Genomic DNA, 18860 nt, shown 5'->3' on the forward strand with positions numbered 1-18860 from the left:
AAGTGCTCACTCCTCCCCAACTCACGGCTGTCATGTTGACTCGTACCAGCTCTCGTCTTTTCTCCTCCCTGATCCCTGATGGCTAACAATAACCTTATCCGGACAGAATGTAAACGTTATACATTCCTCTCTCTCCCTCAGTGACACGAATAAGTATATTTAATATTTTCAGAACCCAACAAAACCCAACCGTGTTGAAGTTCTTGACACACTCAAACCGGTGCGCCTGGCACCTACTACCATACCCCCTTCCAGGGCACTTAAATATTTTGTCTTGCCCATTCACCCTCAATGGCACACATACACAATCCATGTCTCAATTGTCTCAAGGCTTAAAAATAATTTTTAACCTTTCTCATTGTAGTGGATTTAACAGGCGTCATCTCTAAGGGATCACAGCTTTTCGCCTGTTCCGTGTTTGTCATGGAAAGAGCAGGTGTTCCTAATGTTTTGTACACATAGTGCAGCTCCCTAGCTCAACGTAACATAGCCGTCTAGTACATAGACCCATTAATAGGGACAACCTAATACGTATGGTATTGAGATATCATTTACAACATGATGGGGGGAATAATAAAAGAGAAGAAATCCTTTATCTTTGTCCATCTTTCTCCTCCCTCCCCCTTTCTCCCTTCTCTTTCATTTGCTTCTTTGCAGATTCTTCCCTTTCTCCACTTTAATATTTAATGACTGAAAATAGGTAATTTAATCTTCATTAAACATACAGGGGGCCAGCTCTCCTCTCTTGCCTGGGTGAATTAACGGCGAGACCACTGAGATTAGGCGGTAAGGCCATGAAATCACATAACTGTGACAGGCGTTTTTTAACCCTTTAACACACAGCTCAACTGGGCGGTTGAGCTAATTTTGACAACCAATTTTAAATGAAATTAAACAGATGAATTTAGTTTGGCATATTTTATCATCATCAAAATGCTCATGTGGTTTTCCTTATCAGACTCCCATATTATTTGAAACACGCATTCAAAGATGGTTGAAAACCAGGAAGTGAATGCGAGCAAAACCAAACCACATTTACCACACATTTTCTGTACTAACTGTGCATAAAATGGGAAATTACACGTTGTAAAATGTTGCTCACTTCTAAAACAATTTAATAATGATTAAATTAGTAATATGATGTTGTTTTAACATTTTAGGAACTCTTGAGAAATATGCTCTACCAAGAGGTTAAGTTGCCCATTTAATGATTGCTATTCACTCAAAGCTAGTGATAATGGACTATAGAGAAATATTGTTAAGGGATTTTTTTTGTCTGTGCAAACACAAAAATCTTCTTAAATCCATATCATTATTCACTGTCTGCCTGTTATGTTCAATATGTTTCACAATATGATTCAGTACATCTTACTGGTCTTCGAAGCATTCGGAAAGTATTCAGACCCCTTGACTTTTTCCACATTTTGTTAATTTACAGCTTTATTCTAAAATTGATTACATTGTTTTTCCCCTTATCAATATTCACACAGTACCCCATCACATCAAAGCAAAAACAGGTTTTTAGAAATGTTTGCCATTGTAATAAAAATAAAAACCGAATCATCACATATTTTCAGGTCTCTCCACAGATGTTCAATCGGGTTCAAGTCCGGGATCTGGCTGGGCCACTCAAGGACATTCAGAGACTTGTCCCAAAGCCACTCCTGGATTGTCTTGGCTGTGTGCTTAGGGTCATTGTCCTGTTGGAAAATTAAAGTTTGCAACAGTCTGAGGCCCTGAGCGCTCTGGAGCAGGTTTTCATCAAGGATCTCTCTGTACTTTGCTCTGTTTATCTTTCCCTCAATCCTTACTAGTCTCCAAGTTCCTGCAGCTGAAAAACATCCCCACAGCATGATGCTGCGACCACAATGCTTCACAGCAGGGATGCAGCCAGGTTTCCTCCAGAAGTGACGCTTGGCATTCAGACCAAACAGTTCAATCTGGGTTTCATCAGACCAGAGAATCTTGTTCTTATGGTCTGAGAGTCCTTTAGGTGCCTTTTGGCAAACTTCAAGCGGACTGTCATGTGCCTTTTACTGAGGAGTGGCTTCCGTCTGACCACTCTATCACAAAGGCCTGATAGGTTGAGAGCTGAAGAGATGTTGTCCTTCTAGAAGGTTCTCCCATCTCCACAGAGGAACTCTGGAGCTCTGTCAGAGTGAGCATCGGGTCACCTCCCTGACCAAGGCCCTTCTCCCCCGATTGCTCAGTTTGGCCGGGCTCGCAGTTCTAGGAAGAGTCTTGGTGATTCCAAACTTCTTCTATTTAAGAATGATGGAGGCCACTGTGTTCTTGGGGACCATCAATGCTGCAAAAATGTTTTGGTACCCTTCTCCAGATCAGTCCTCATTTAACTAGGCTTGTATTCCATTATAAGTAAATGAATTTATGATTAAAAAAAATCTATGCAAATTCCAAAATGTGTTTATTCTACTTGAGCAACTCAGCCAGCATTATCTATGAAAGTTTTAGTCATGCAAACAAAATGTCATTGTATGGCCTATACTGAGGCTAAATACACATATTTAGCAAAAAAATACTTTTTCAGCTTTCTTTTTTTGGGGGGGGGGGGGGGGGGTGTTAAAGAAATAATGGACTTAAGATGATCTCTCTCCGGTCAATGTCAAAGAGGCCCTTATGAGGCTATTTGAAAAACACACACATATACTACATGTTCACGGATACACTTTTAATGGACGAGTCACACACACGCACACACACTCATACATGCGCACACACACAAAACACAAGCACGCACGGACACACTGAGATGCGGAGAATAAGGGCAGGAAGACTATGAAAACGGGCAGTAAATATAACTGATTGGCTCCCATCCTTTGAAATTTGATTGGTGTGCCTCTTGGGAGATGCAGACCAAAAATCGATGGTGTGAGGATGTAGGAGCCGGCTCCATGCCTCTCGGTTACCCACCAATCTCTTGGGTTATACCCCAGGTATCAACACACCGGAGTGGGGGGAAAGAGGGGGCTTTCATGGGCAAAACTCCCCATGCTGTTATTTTCCCATATTGGTGTGAACCTCCGTGCTGAACATCGATGTGTTGTTGTATGCAACAAAAGGGTTGGGGTCAATTCCATTTTAATTCAGTCCATTTAGGAAGTTGCTAAGCCTACCAACAGTGCCTTCAGAAAATATTTATACGCCTTGACTCATTCCACATTTTGTTGTTTACGGCCTGAATTCAAAATGGATTAAATATGTGGGGTTTTTTCACACAAAGAGAAAACACGTTTTTAGACATTTTTGCATATTTTGTGAAAATTAAATACAGAAATATCTCCCTTACATAAGCATTCACACACCTGAGTCAATACTTTGTAGAAGCACCTTTGACAGTGATTACAGCCGTGAGTCTTTCTGGGTAAGTCTGTAAGAACTTTCTACACCTGGATTGTGCAACATTTGCCTACTATTCTTTTCAAAATTCTTCAAACTCTGTCAAATTGGTTGTTGATCATTGCTAGACAACCCTTTTCAAGTCTTGCCATACTTTTTCAAGTACTGTAGATCAATTAGGTTAGTACTGTGAAGTAACTACAATGTTGTTGATCCATCCTCAGTTTTCTCCTATCACAGCTCTGTAACTCTGTAACTGTTTTAAAGTCACCATTGGCCTCATGGGGAAATCCCTGAGCGATTTCTTTGTGGTTGAATCTGTGTTTGAAATTCACTGCTCTGGAGTACAGAGATGAGGTAGTGGTAAACACTAATATTGCACACAGAATAAGTCCAAGCAACTTATTATGTGACTTGTCAAGAATGTCATAAGAAAGGGGTTGAATACTTATTGATTCAATACATTTCAGATTTTCTTTTTTTATTCATTTGTAAACATTTCAATTAAAAAAAATCTCAGATTAATCCATTTTAAATTCAAGCTGTAACAACAAAATGTGGAAAAGGTCAATGTGTTTCTGAAAGCACTCTATAGAATGTTGTATGTTGTTGATTATGTAGCCTATCTACCCTACCGTTCAAAAGTTTGGAGTCACTTAGAAATGTCCTTGTTTTTTAAAGAAAAGCAATTTTTTTGTCCATTAAAATAACATCAAATTGGTCAGAAATACAGTGTAGACATTGTTAATGTTGTAAATGACTAAAACTACAATAAATAAATAAATATGACTACAATTGCAGTGGAAGAATGTGCAAGGTAGAGATATAAATAATGGGGTGCAAAGGAGCAAAATAAATAAATATATACAGTAGGGGGAGAGGTAGTTGTTTGGGCTAAATTATAGGTGGGCTATGTACAGGTGCAGTAATCTGTGAGCTGCTCTGACAGCTGGTGCTTAAAGCTAGTGAGGGAGATAAGTTTTTCCAGTTTCAGAGATTTTTGAAGTTCGTTCCAGTCATTGGCAGCAGAGAACTGGAAGGAGAGGCGGCCAAAGGAAGAATTGGTTTTGGGGGTGACCAGAGAGATATACCTGCTGGGACGCGTGCTACAGGTGGGTGCTGCTCTGGTGACCAGCAAGCTAAGATAAGGGGGAACTTTACCTAGCAGGGTCTTGTAGATGACCTGGAGCCAGTGGGTTTGGCGACAAGTATGAAGCGAGGGCCAGCCAACGAGAGCACACAGATCGCAGTGGTGGTTAGTATATGGGGCTTTGGTGACAAAACGGATGGCACTGTGATAGACTGCATCCAATTTATTGAGTAGGGTATTGGAGGCTATTTTGTAAATGACATCGCCGAAGTCGAGGATCGGTAGGATGGTCAGTTTTACAAGGGTATGTTTGGCAGCATGAGTGAAGGATGCTTTGTTGCGAAATAGGAAGCCAATTCTAGATTTAACTTTGGATTGGAGATGTTTGATGTGAGTCTGGAAGGAGAGTTTACAGTCTAACCAGACACCGAGGTATTTGTCGTTGTCCACATATTCTAAGTCAGAACCGTCCAGAGTAGTGATGTTGGACGGGCGGGCAGGTGCAGGCAGCGATCGGTTGAAGAGCATGCATTTAGTTTTACTTGGATTTAAGAGCAGTTGGAGGCAACGGATGGAGAGTTGTGTGGCATTGAAGCTCGTCTGGAGGGTTGTTAAGACAATGTCCAAAGAAGGGCCAGAAGTACACAGAATGGTGTCGTCTGCGTAGAGGTGGATCAGACTCACCAGCAGCAAGAGCGACACCATTGATGTATACAGAGGAGAGAGTCGGTCCAAGAATTGAACCCTGTGGCACCCCCATAGAGACTGCCAGAGGCCCGGACAACGGGCCCTCCGATTTGACACACTGAACTCTATCTGAGAAGTAGTTGGTGAACTAGGCGAGGCAATCATTTGAGAAAGCAAGGCTATCGAGTCGATGAGGATGTGGTGATTGACAGAGTCGAAATCCTTGGCCAGGTCAATGAATACGGCTGCACAGTATTGTTTCTTATCGATGGCGGTTAAAATATTGTTTAGGACCTTGAGCGTGGCTGAGGTGCACCCATGACGAGCTCTGAAACCAGATTGCATAGAGGAGAAGGTATGGTGGGATTCGAAATGGTCGGTAATCTGTTTGTTGACTTAGCTTCCGAAGAACTTAGAAAGGCAGGGTAGGATAGATATAGCTGTGGCAGTTTGGGTCAAGAGTGTCCCCCCCCTTTGAAGAGGGGGATGACCGAACCTGCTTTCCAATCTTTGGGAATCTCAGACGACACGAAAGAGAGGTTGAACAGGCTAGTAATAGGGGTGGCAACAATTTCGGCAGATAATTTTAGAAAGAAAGGGTCCAGATTGTTTAGCCTGGCTGATTTTTAGGGGTCCAGATTTTGCAGCTCTTTCAGAACATCAGCTGACTGGATTTGGGAGAAGGAGAAATGGGGAAGGCTTGGGCGAGTTGCTGTGGGGGGTGCAGTGCTGTTGACCGGGGTAGGGGTAGCCAGGTGGAAAGCTTGGTCAGCCGTAGAAAAATGCTTATTGAAATTCTCAATTATAGTGGATTTATCGGGGGTGACAGTGGTTCCTATCTTCAGTGCAGAGGGCAGCTGGGAGGAGGTGTTCTTATTCTCCATGGACTTTACAGTGTCCCAGAACTTTTTTGAGTTTGTGTTGCAGGAAGCAAATTTCTGCTTGAAAAGCTAGCCTTGACTTTTCTAACTGCCTGTGTATATGGGTTTCTAGCTTCCCTGAAAAGTTGCATATCACGGGGGCTGTTTGATGCTAATGCAGAACGCCATAGGATGTTTTTATGTTGGTTAAGGGCAGTCAAGTCTGGAGAGAACCAAGGACTATATCTGTTCCTGGTTATACATTTCTTGAATGGGGCATGTTTATTTAAGATGGTGAGGAAGGCATTTAAAAAAATAACCTGGCATTCTCTACTGACGGGATGAGATCAATATCCTTCCAGGATAGCCTGCCAGGTCGATTAGAAAGGCCTGCTCGCTGAAGTGTTTCAGGGAGCGTTTGACAGTGATGAGTGGAGGTTGTTTGACCACTGACCCATTACGGATGCAGGCAATGAGGCAGTGATCGCTGAGATCTTGGTTGAAAACAGCAGAGGTGTATTTAGAGGGCAAATTGGTTAGGATGATATCTATGAGGGTGCCCGTGTTTACAGCTTTGGGGTGGTACCTGGTAGGTTCATTGATAATTTGTGTGAGATTAAGGGCATCAAGCTTAGGTTGTAGGATGGTTGGGGTGTTAAGCATGTTCCAGTTTAGGTCACCAATCAGCACGAGCTCTGAAGAAAGATGGGGGGCAATCAGTTCACATATGGTGTCCAGAGCACAGCTGGGGGCAGAGGGTGGTCTATAGCAGGTGGAAACGGTGAGAGACTTGTTTTTAGAGAGGTGGACTTTTAAAAGTAGAAGTTCAAATAGTTTGGGTACAGACCTGGATAGTAGGACAGAACTCTTCAGGCTATCTTTGCAGTAGTTTGCAACACTGCCCCCTTTGGCCATTCTATCTTGTCTGAAAATGTTTTAGTTAGGGATAAAGATTTCAGAATTTTTGGTGGTCTTCCTAAGCCAGGATTCAGACACGGCTAGAACATCCGGGTTGGCAGAGTGTGTTAAAGCAGTGAATAAAAAAAACTTAGGGAGGAGGCTTCTAATGTTAACATGCATGAAACCAAGGCTAATACGGTTACAGAAGTCATCAAAAGAGATCACCTTGGGAATAGGAGTGGAGCTAGGCACTTGCAGGGCCTGGATTCACCTCTACATCACCAGAGGAACAGAGGAGGAGTAGGATAAGGGTACGGCTAAAAGCTATGAGAATTGGTCGTCTAGAACAGAGAGTAAAAGGAGGTTTCTGGGGCGATAAAATAGCTTCAAGGTGTAATGTACAGACAAAGGTATGATAGGATGTGAAAACAGTGGAGGTAAACCTAGGTATTGAGTGATGATGAGAGAAACATCATTGAAACCAGGTGATGTCATCGCATGTGTAGGTGGTGGAACTGAAAGGTTGGATAAATGAGCAGGGCTAGAGGCTCTACAGTGAAATACACCAATAAACACTAACCAGAACAGCAATGGACAAGGCATATTGACATTAAGGAGAGGCACGCTTAGTCGAGTGATCATAAGGGTTCAGTGAGTAGTGAGGTTGTCTGGGGTCACGGCGATTCAGACAGCTAGCCGGGCCATCGGTGGCAAGCTAGCATAGGATGTAGGTCTGTTTTTAGCCACCTCGTGCGTTGCCGTCGGTAGATTAGTGGGGTTCCGTGTGGTAGAGGGGATCAATCCAATTGGCAAAATAGATATAGTTATAGTGACCCAAGAAAAATTGTCCGATAGACCTATTCAGATAGCAGCTGATACGACAGCTAATGATTAGCGGGCTGCAGATGGGCGTTCAGGTAACGTCGCGACGGAGGGGCCAGTTGGATAACTCCCTCGGGCAGATAACGTCGGTAGTCCAGTTGTGAAGGCCCGGTGGGGCTCCGCATCGGCAGTAAAACGGGTCCGGATAGGTGATTGAAGCCAAGGAGTGCCTGATGGAACTCTTCAGCTGGCTAGCTCCGGAATAATTGATGTTTGCTCCGGGATCGACGTAAGCCAATAGTCACAAGGATAGCAGCTAGCTAGCTGCGAGATCCAGGTGTAAATATCCAGAGCTTGCGGTTGAAATCCAGGGATATGGAGAGAAAAATAGGACCGGTATGTTCTGGTCTGAGTCGCGTTGTACAAAACTGCCGATAGCTTTTCGAGCTAAAGAATAGCTGATGACCACAAACCGTGGTTAGCTGAATACTAACATTAGCCAGTAAACTGGCTAGCTTCTGGCTAGCTTCTATTGTGGATTTCAGATTTGAGGTAAATAATATATATATATATATTTTTTTTTTAATTGGTGAGGCGGGTTGCAGGAGAGTGTTTTGAAGTTGAGTTTTTGGAAAATAAAATATATAAAAGATAGGCGAAGAAAGATGTGTATATATATATATTTACGGGACACGACAAGACAAGGACAAAGGACGTCTGACTGCGTTGCCATCTTAATGTTGATGTATACCGTTGTATGTTGTTGGTTATGTAGCCTATTTATATAATGCTGTATGTTTTGGCCTGCACTACCACTTTAACACTAGTGACGTTAAGCCCCTTGAGAATAAAAAATGTTTTCTGAATTGAATTGATACTTTCTATTTAGAAGGAAAAAATACTATTTCCTGGAAATCTTGTAGCCTGAGTTGACCCACACATCATGCCTACTGTATAGCATGTCTGGTTGAGGAGAATGAACAGACGTGCACCCACACAACAGAATATCTGGTTCTAAACTCTGTCAATCCAATCACTGTCTGTTAATTAGGACTGGCTTCTGTAATTGCATCAAGTAGGTTATGATGACCTCACAAGGGTTTGTTACCTTCCACACAATTGGAGAAGCAGAGAAGTTGGAAATGTTCTGGAAATGGTCTTTAATTGGGATTGGTGCCTCCTCGTTACGCACCAGCCTCTTCTTAATGTACCTAGAGACTCTTAAGGAAGTGTGAGTGAGTACAGTTCCATCTGAACAATGGTGAAGACAAACTGCTTTTGAATGGACTCCTCCAATGTAAACCAAGAAGCTTCTCAGATACTGAGTGAAACTCTTGTATGTGACGCTCATTCTTGGGATGATAATCACACTTTGAAACTGTGAGATTACAGCATACATGACTAAGCAGGAGGCGTAGATTCTGTGGACATGAAATGATGCAAATGCTGTTGTCTCTGAGAGGGAGGGATTTCTGTTCTGAATTCTTGCCAGTTCTGAGTTAGTTGTACGTTGTAATGTGATGAAAATAAAAACAAAACGAGGAGGAAGGGAGAAGCACAGAGAAACCGCCATTGTCCTGACCTAGAAATAACACCATCACTCACCAAAAGCTGACACTCCCTTCTAGCCAAAATAGCAACAGCCTCCTCCAAAAGAGAGCTTATCAGTGATTTGGAAGAAGGCACCTTTAATCGTAAAATCACCCATTGGTGGTGGGGGAGCTTGATTCTTTATTTTCCCAGCCGGTGAAGTTCTGACTGCATCCCAAAGGGCACCCTATCCCCCTTGTAGTGCACCCCTTTTGACTATGGCTTGTAGGGCTCTGGTCAAAAGTAGTGCACTATATAGGGAATAGGGTGCCATTTGGGACTCCTCAAAGTGCACCTAAAGATCAGCGCTCTAACCGCTCGCAATATGATAGAAATGTAATACAAATGTCCCATACAGAATGGTGCATTCATTACAGAACCCATGTCCCACACACTCCTTGGGAGCCTTCATATGTCAAAATGATTCTCTGACCCACCATACCTGTCATAACCTAATGGGGTTAGACCTAGTGCTGTTACCGTGACCGTATTACCGCCACACCTGTGGTCACGAGTCATGACGGCAGTAAAATTCTACGTCACTGTTTAGTCACTGTAATTAGGTTTCTCCAAGCTCTGATGCTGCTGCTGGTCATTAGTACCCTACCAAACTTGCTAACTGCCTGGTACTAAGCATTGTCCCTCTAATCACTCTGACATTAATGCAAATGTAATTGAAAATCAAATCAAACACTTCATAACACTTCATGACGGCAGTAAAATTCTACGTCACTGTTTAGTCACTGTAATTAGGTTTCTCCAAGCTCTGATGCTGCTGCTGGTCATTAGTACCCTACCAAACTTGCTAACTGCCTGGTACTAAGCATTGTCCCTCTAATCACTCTGACATCAATGCAAATGTAATTGAAAATCAAATCAAACATGAGCCCATGAGCTCATGCGGCTCAACATTTCTATAGGCTATACAATTGCATGAAAACAATAGATATTCTGCCTGTTAAAGTAACTGGGATATTATTCCACCGACATAGGTCAGATTGAATTGATTTGAGCATTATTTTAAAGTTTCTGCCAATGGTTTACCAAAATGAGGAAACATATCTACTCCCATATATTTCAAATGGGAAACAATTTGGATTCCATAAGTAGAGATGGGGCGGCAGGTAGCGCTTGCTTGGGAGCGATTGAGATACAGTGGCTTGCAAAAGTATTCACCCCTTTGGCATTTTTCCTATTTTGTTGACTTAAAACCTGGAACTAAAATGTATTTTTATTTGGATTTCGTGTAATGGACATAAACAAAAGAGTCAAAATTGGTGGAGTGAAATGAAAAAAAAAAAAATGAAAAAGTGGTGCATGCATATGTATTCACCCCCATTTGCATGCATATTGTATTCACCACCATTTTTTATGGCCAAAAATGTAGCTTTTTGGCCATCAAGGAAAACGCTATGTCTGGCGCAGAAAAAATACATTGCTTAAGAAAAAAATAGGCAAACACGTTTGCTTTCGCCAAAAGGCATGTGGGAGACTCCCCAAACATATGGAAGGTACTCTGGTCAGATGAGACTAAAATTGAGCTTTTTGGCCATCAAGGAAAACGCTATGTCTGGCGCAAACCCAGCACCTCTCATCACCCTGAGAATACAACATCATTGTGGTGACAGCATCATGCTGTGGTGATGTTTTTACTCGGCAAGGACTGGGAAATTGGTCAGAATTGAAGGAATGATGGATGGCGCTAAATACAGGGAAATTCTTGAGGGAAACCTGTTTCAGTCTTCCAGAAATTTGAGACTGGGATGGAGGTTCACCTTCCAGCAGGACAATGACCCTAAGCATACTGCTAAAGCAACACTTGAGTGGTTTAAGAGAAAACATTTAAATGTCTTGGAATGGCCTAGTCAAAGCCCAGACCTCAATCTAATTGAGAATATGTGGTGTACCTTAAAGATTTCTGTACAGCAGCAGAACCCATCCAACTTGAAGGAGCTAGAGCAGTTTTGCCTTGAAGAATGGGCAAAAATCCCAGTGGCTACATGCGCCAAGCTTATAGAGACATACCCCAAGAGACTTGCAGCTGTAACCGCTCTTGCTGCGGGTGATTCTCTGATCCACTTCTACGCAGACGACACCATTCTGTATACATCTGGCCCTTCTTTGGACACTGTGTTATCAACCTCCAAACAAGCTTCAATGCCACGCAACACTCCTTCAGTGGCCTCCAACTGCTCTTAAGAGCTAATAAAACTAAATGCATGCTCTTCAACCGATCGCTGCCCACACCCACCCGCCCGACTAGCATCACTACTCTGGACTGTTCTGACGTAGAATATGTGGACAACGACAAATACCTAGGTGTTTGGTTAGACTGTAAACTCTCCTTCCAGAGTCATCTCCAATCCAAAATTAAATATAGAATAGGCTTCCTATTTTGCAATAAAGCCTCCTTCACTCATGCTGCCAAACATACCCGCGTAAAACTGACTATCCTACCGATCCTTGACTTCGGCAATGTCATTTACAAAATAGCCTCCAACACTCTACTCTGCAAATTGGATGTAGTCTATCACAGTGGCATCCGTTTTGTCACTAAAGCCCCATATACTACCCACCACTGCGACCTGTATGCTCTCGTTGGCTGGCCCTCGCTTCATACTCGTCGCCAAACCCACTGGCTACAGGTCATCTATAAGTCTTTGCTAGGTAAAGCCTGCACCGTATCTCAGCTCACTGGTCACCATAGCAACACCCACCCGTAGTACGCGCTCCATCAGGTATATTTCACTGGTCATCCCCAAAGCCAACACCTATTTGGCTGCCTTTCCTTCCAGTTCTTTGCTGCCAATGACTGGAATGAATTGCAAAAGTCACTGAAGCTGGAGACATATCTCCCTCACTAACTATAAGCATCAGCTGTCAGAGCAGCTTACCGATCACCGCACCTGTACACAGCCCATCTGTAAATAGCCCACCCAACTACCAGATAATAGCCCACCCAACTACCAGATAATAGCCCACCCAACTACCAGATAATAGCCCACCCAACTACCAGATAATAGCCCACCCAACTACCAGATAATAGCCCACCCAACTACCAGATAATAGCCCACCCAACTACCAGATAATAGCCCACCCAACTACCAGATAATAGCCCACCCAACTACCAGATAATAGTATTGTTTTTGTCACACTGCTTTGCTTTATCTTGGCCAGGTCGCAGTTGTAAATGAGAACTAGCCTACCTGGTTACATAAAGGTGAAATAAAAAAAATACAATTAAAAATTGCTGCAAAAGGTGGCTCTACAAAGTGTTGACTTTGGGGGGAAGGGGGGGTGAATAGTTATGCATGCTCAAGTTCTGTTTTTTTGTCTAATTTCTTGTTTGTTTCACAATAAAATATATTTTGCATCTTCAAAGTGGTAGGCATGTTGTGTAAATAAAATGATACAAAAAAATTTTACTTCCAGGTTGTAAGGCAACAAAATAGGAAAAATACCAAGGGGGGTGAATACTTTCTAGATATGGCAAAATATTGCCTGTGTATAATGAGATGAAGAGGCACGGGAACCTGTTCACCCAGCTTCGCTATGGGAGCCCATCGAACCCGCTAAGGCATGGGAGCCTACAAACCGACTGAGGCCTCCCAGGAAGCTCTGGCTCCAACACCCGGACCCGACATCACCCCCAACTCACAAAAAAACACTCCCTAATGCTTCCCTTTGACAAGTCGTCATTCTGTAACGATGTACGCCGGAAGTCGGGAAGCAAGTTCAGGGAGTGAATACACGAACAGCGCACCGACATAGAACAGGAACAAGTTGCCGAAGTTGATGATCACTTTTGATTTATCAGGTCTTTGTTATGGCTGCAGTTATGAAGCTTATGAAAAAATCGTATTTTACCATTGCATGTTTTAGGTTATTTTTAGCCATTGGTGATGCATCAGGTACTGTCTACTAATGTAGCCAGCTTTGGGGGAGTAACAAGTCATTTATAAACGTTTATAAAGTATATATAGTGCACACTAAATTAGGGGCTGCAAAGTAGTTGATTAATAATTAGTAAATGGTTTATAAGGATCTACATTAATAATCAGCTGAAGTTTTAGTAAGTGCTTTTACTCACATTTAAAAACTCAAACAATTACTAAATAAACCATTCATGATATACATAAATATATTCATAAATTAGTATATAAATGGTGAGTCAAACCATTAATCAACCATTAATAAATGCCTTATAAATAATCTGATGAGTTAACAATTACTCCTTTATAGCTGATTAATAAGTACATGAGTAGTACATTATTAATAATTTACAAATTGTGAACATACTATAATCAAACACCTTAGTCATTATTTAATAAATAATTCATAAATAATTTCAAAAAGTGTTTATAAATGCCAAAATTACTATTTACAGATTGCTTATTGACATTTACAAATGAAGGAATAATGATGAATAAATGGGGATTAAACTCTTTACAACCTGTTTATAAATGGTTTATTAAGGGACCGTAATATAAAGTGTTACAGAGATCCCTTTATCCCAAGTCCTAAATATCCTAAGCCTTCCCGCAATACAACTGGTACCTATTTTTTTATTGCATTTGACTGAGTGTATTAGATATCCTAAAAACTAAACAAACTTGTGATAGTTCCACATTTCATTGTCACTCCATTCACACACGTCAAAGCAAAGACAGACAGTCAACAGTGAAAAATGCACTCCACATAGATACAGCAGATTAGATTAGAGTGGTGGTTGAAAAAAAGAATAATCAAACCATTGCGCCACAGACAGTTGTTTCAAAGTAGGCCAGGGGAGTAGTTTTGGGGTGTTTGAGCTTTGTGCAACGGTTGACATTTCCCAGAATGCCCTAGCTGGAAAAGGAAGAGTGAGGGAAGGAACACAACAAACAGATCCGTGCGTGGCGACACGTGACGAAAAGCAATTATAGCCCTCGTGTTGGTGACAAAGCCTTTCCTATAAAGTGTCATGAGACAGGATGTGATGTCATGCTCTATCAGCGTAGGCCTACAGGAATGGGGAACAAGCTCTACAATACAAGAGCTGGTGTACTACTCAGAAACCAGACTGAGATTTGAGTCACTGAGTTATTAAAGCAGGAGGGAAGCTCAAGAGTACTACTCTCAAGTCTGAGGTGCGACCAAAATTCAACCCCATTCCCTATATAGTGCACTACTTTTGGCCAGATCCCAATATTCATTCCTGTTTTTGAGATAAACAATCTGTCTGCAACCTAAACTAATCATTCAAATCAATCTAATAAATCTGTGACAACATGAAGTTATTTTTTTTTTTTTTACTTTGAGTTGCTATCACCACTGGTTGAAACAAGATAACACTATGTATCCTAATTGACAGGAGTCAGAGAAGTAATCAGACAGTTCAAGCTCAGTGTAGGAGTCTGTCAGAGAGTACATCAGCTCTGGTTCAGTTGGTGGGGGAAGATGCCAGATGAGAATTACACAGCCAGGAGTGGAGGCGGTGCTGTACAGTGCAGTATGGGGCAGGGAAAGGGTTAAACTACAGACACAGCTTTGGTTGGGTTACCATGGTTAGCACCCGGCCACCGAGAGACAGGACTGCATGGACTTTGATCACCTGCAACATGACCAAGTAAACAGAAGAAAAAGAAAGGGAGGAGAAAGAGAGGGGGAAGAGAAAAAGAGAACGATGTCAGACATGAGTCTTTTCAGGAGTTTGGCACCAATTATCCACTCTGAAAAGTCTGGTTGTTGGCACAACACCTCAGCACACACTCACACTGTACAAACATGCTCACTCACACAGAGAGAGAGAAGGCACTTGAGAAGGAAAATACATTGTGTTGGTTTGGGCTGTTGGCAATCATGTCAGTCTTGATGGACCATGTTAGAGTAGAAGAGATACTGTAGACGGAGGGAAGATGAAACACGTACGTGCATGCGTGCGAGCGAGCATGTATGTTTTCCTCTACATGGATAGCTGTCTGTCAGTGAGTGCAGACCAAGCTAGGAGAATGATTCAGGAGTGTGTGTCGTGAGGGTTGACACCCTGTTTCATTAACCAGGTCTTATTGGACAAACCTTGACTGGTAGGGAGACGTGATTGGCCAAGATAAGAGGGAGGCGAGACAATGTGGGAAATGAACAGATCTGGCAACATATCTCTGACATTTGACATAGTGACAGTTAATTTAGGACGATTCGTTCTGCCATGGTGTGCATATGCTGGTATGTTTGTCGTTGAGGTTGTTAATAAGGGATGAAGAAGCTGTTGCTGGACTGGGCCTAAACCTCTGTGTATACTCACTCCATCTGATCATGCTAAACTACGCTAACCCTCATGAGGCCCAATGAGCAGATTAGCATCAGGAATATCACAGTACTCGTCCACCACAGAGAGCGCACCACCTGTGGCTCCTCTAGACAGACAGGGCTCTGTCTCTCCACCTGCATATCAATGTAACCTCTACCAGGTGGCACCTTACCATCCCCCTGGGCACAGGCCGTTCATCATGGCAGGATGGAATATGTTAACATTAGGATTATGCTAAATCCCCTCCACCGCTGGAGCCTGTAGCCCATAGACCCTGCTCACATCCCATTTCTATTGTAATCAGAGCCTTATGAATGACAATGTGACAATGAATGTGTAATGAAGTGCACCGGGGACAGTACAAGTGTGTGTGTGTGTGTAGTGTGTGTAGTGACACACACACACACACACACACACACATACAGAAGAACATGAGCGTACACACACAGATGTGTACGCCCTCGGCATATCCCGGACTTGGTCCGGCAACACTCCTTTCATATTAAGAACTATGGTTGAGACTAAGGGAGGAGGTTACTTCAACAGAGGTGTGGGGACCATACCGTTGCGCGGGGTTCGTTTTCGGCGGTCGCGGAAGGCGGCTCCGGACTGCAAGGCTTCCATTAGACTGTCCATCACACCTGTTTCATTCTCTCCTCCCTCTGTAGGACAGGACAGACAGGGAATATGGTTAGAGGATATGCACACTCACTGAAAAATATACACACACAAGCACATACATACAGTACCAGTCAAAAGATTGGACATAACCACTCATTCAAGGGTTTTTCTTTATTTTTACTATTTTCTACATTGTAGAAAAATAGTGAAGACATTCAAACTATGAAATGAAAACATATGGAATCATGTAGGAACCAAAAAAGGGTTAAACAAATCAAAATATATTTAATATTTGATTCTTAGTAGCAATGATGACAGCTTTGCACACTCTTGGCATTTTGGCAAACAGCTTCATGAGGTTGTCACCTGGAATGCAATTCAATTAACAGGTGTGCCTTGTAAAAAGTACATTTTTCTTCAAGTGCAGTCGCAAAAACCATCAAGCGCAAAAATGAAACTGTCTCTCATGAGGAACGCCACAGGAAAGGAAGACCCAGAGATACCTCTGTTGCAGAGGATAAGTTCATTAGAATTAATTGCACCTCAGATTGCAACCCAAATAAATGCTTCACAGAGTTCAAGTAACAGACACATCTCAACATTAACTGTTTAGAGGAGACTGTGTGGATCAGGCCTTCATGGTAGAATTGCTGCAAAGAAACCACTACTGAAGGACACCAATAATAAGAAGAGACTTGATTGGGGAAGGAAACACAAGCAATGGACATTAGACAGGTCCTTTGGTCTGATGAGTCCAAATTTGAAATTTTTGGTTCCAACCGCCGTGTCTTTGTGAGACGCAGAGTAGATGAATGGATGATTAACGCATGTGTGGTTCCCACCGTGAAGCATGGAGGAGGAGGTGTGATGGTGTGAGGGTGCTTAGCTGGTGACACTGTCTGTGATTTATTTAGAATTCAAGGCACACTTAACCAGCATGATTACCACAGCATTCTGCAGCGACCATCCCATCTGGTTTCCGCTTAGTGGGAATATCATTTGTTTTTTAACAGGACAATGACCCAAAAGACCTCCAGGCTGTGTAAGTGCTGACCAAGATGGAGTGCTGCATCAGATGAACTGGTCTCCACAATCACCCGACCACGATTCAATTGAGATGGTTTGGGATGAGTTGGATCACAGAGTGAAGGAAAAGGGGGGGAGGGTACTGTCACGCCCTGACCTTGAATATCTCTGTTTTCTATATATTTTGGTTAGGTCAGGGTGTGACTAGGGTGGGTACTCTAGGTTTTTGTATGTCTAGGGTTTTTTGTATGTCTATGTTGGCCTGATATGGTTCCCAATCAGAGACAGCTGTTTATCGTTGTCTCTGATTGGGGATCATATTTAGGCAGCCCCTTTTCCCACTTTCTGTTGTGGGATCTTGTCTATGTTTAGTTGCCTGTCAGCACAAGTTTGTTTTGCTTCACGTTTCGTTTGGTTGTTTGTTGTTTTTGTTCGTTCATTAAATAGAGAATGTACGCATTCCACACTGCGCTTTGGTCCGATCCTTGTGACGAACGTGACATCTGCGTTCATTTTCAGCAAACTTAATATGTGTAAATATTTCTATGAACATAACAAGATTCAAAAACTGAGACATAAACTGAACAAGTTCCACTGACATGTGACTAACATACAGTGCCTTGCGAAAGTATTCGGCCCCCTTGAACTTTGGGACCTTTTGCCACATTTCAGGCTTCAAACATAAAGATATAAAACTGTATTTTTTGTGAAGAATCAACAAGTGGGACACAATCATGAAGTGGAACAACATTTATTGGATATTTCAAACTTTTTTAACAAATCAAAAACTGAAAAATTGGGCGTGCAAAATTATTCAGCCCCTTTACTTTCAGTGCAGCAAACTCTCTCCAGAAGTTCAGTGAGGATCTCTGAATGATCCAATGTTGACCTAAATGACTAATGATGATAAATACAATCCACCTGTGTGTAATCAAGTCTCCGTATAAATGCACCTGCACTGTGATAGTCTCAGAGGTCCGTTAAAAGCTCAGAGAGCATCATGAAGAACAAGGAACACACCAGGCAGGTCCGAGATACTGTTGTGAAGAAGTTTAAAGCCGGATTTGGATACAAAAAGATTTCCCAAGCTTTAAACATCCCAAGGAGCACTGTGCAAGCGATAATATTGAAATGGAAGGAGTATCAGACCACTGCAAATCTACCAAGACCTGGCCGTCCCTCTAAACTTTCAGCTCATACAAGGAGAAGACTGATCAGAGATGCAGCCAAGAGGCCCATGATCACTCTGGATGAACTGCAGAGATCTACAGCTGAGGTGGGAGACTCTGTCCATAGGACAACAATCAGTCGTATATTGCACAAATCTGGCCTTTATGGAAGAGTGGCAAGAAGAAAGCCTTTTCTTAAAGATATCCATAAAAAGTGTCGTTTAAAGTTTGCCACAAGCCACCTGGGAGACACACCAAACATGTGGAAGAAGGTGTTCTGGTCAGATGAAGCCAAAATTGAACTTTTTGGCAACAATGCAAAACGTTATGTTTGGCGTAAAAGCAACACAGCTCATCACCCTGAACACACCATCCCCACTGTCAAACATGGTGGTGGCAGCATCATGGTTTGGACCTGCTTTTCTTCAGCAGGGACAGGGAAGATGGTT

The 18860-nt window shown here is 42.5% G+C and overlaps 1 protein-coding gene across 13 annotated transcripts in view; it reads right to left on the minus strand.

Moving 5' to 3' along the window:
• The window catches only part of diaph2 (diaphanous related formin 2), a 705396-nt gene that overhangs the window by 66590 nt on the left and 619946 nt on the right, over nt 1–18860 (minus strand). For 8 of the 13 annotated variants that reach the window (XM_090198582.1, XM_090198579.1, XM_036943141.2 and 5 more), the window contains 2 exons: nt 16159–16257; nt 14849–14899 (listed from right to left, as the gene is read on the minus strand). In XM_090198582.1, coding sequence (XP_090054708.1) covers nt 14849–14899; nt 16159–16257 — 150 coding nt within the window. Of the gene's footprint in view, nt 1–2328; nt 2333–14831; nt 14900–16158; nt 16258–18860 lie in introns of all 13 variants that reach the window. The other 5 variants (XM_090198585.1, XM_090198584.1, XM_090198577.1 and 2 more) reach the window with 2 other exon arrangements.

The sequence above is a fragment of the Oncorhynchus mykiss genome, chromosome 14, assembly GCF_057628025.1.
Source record: "Oncorhynchus mykiss isolate SJ-2025 chromosome 14, ASM5762802v1, whole genome shotgun sequence".
Taxonomy (NCBI): domain Eukaryota; kingdom Metazoa; phylum Chordata; class Actinopteri; order Salmoniformes; family Salmonidae; genus Oncorhynchus; species Oncorhynchus mykiss.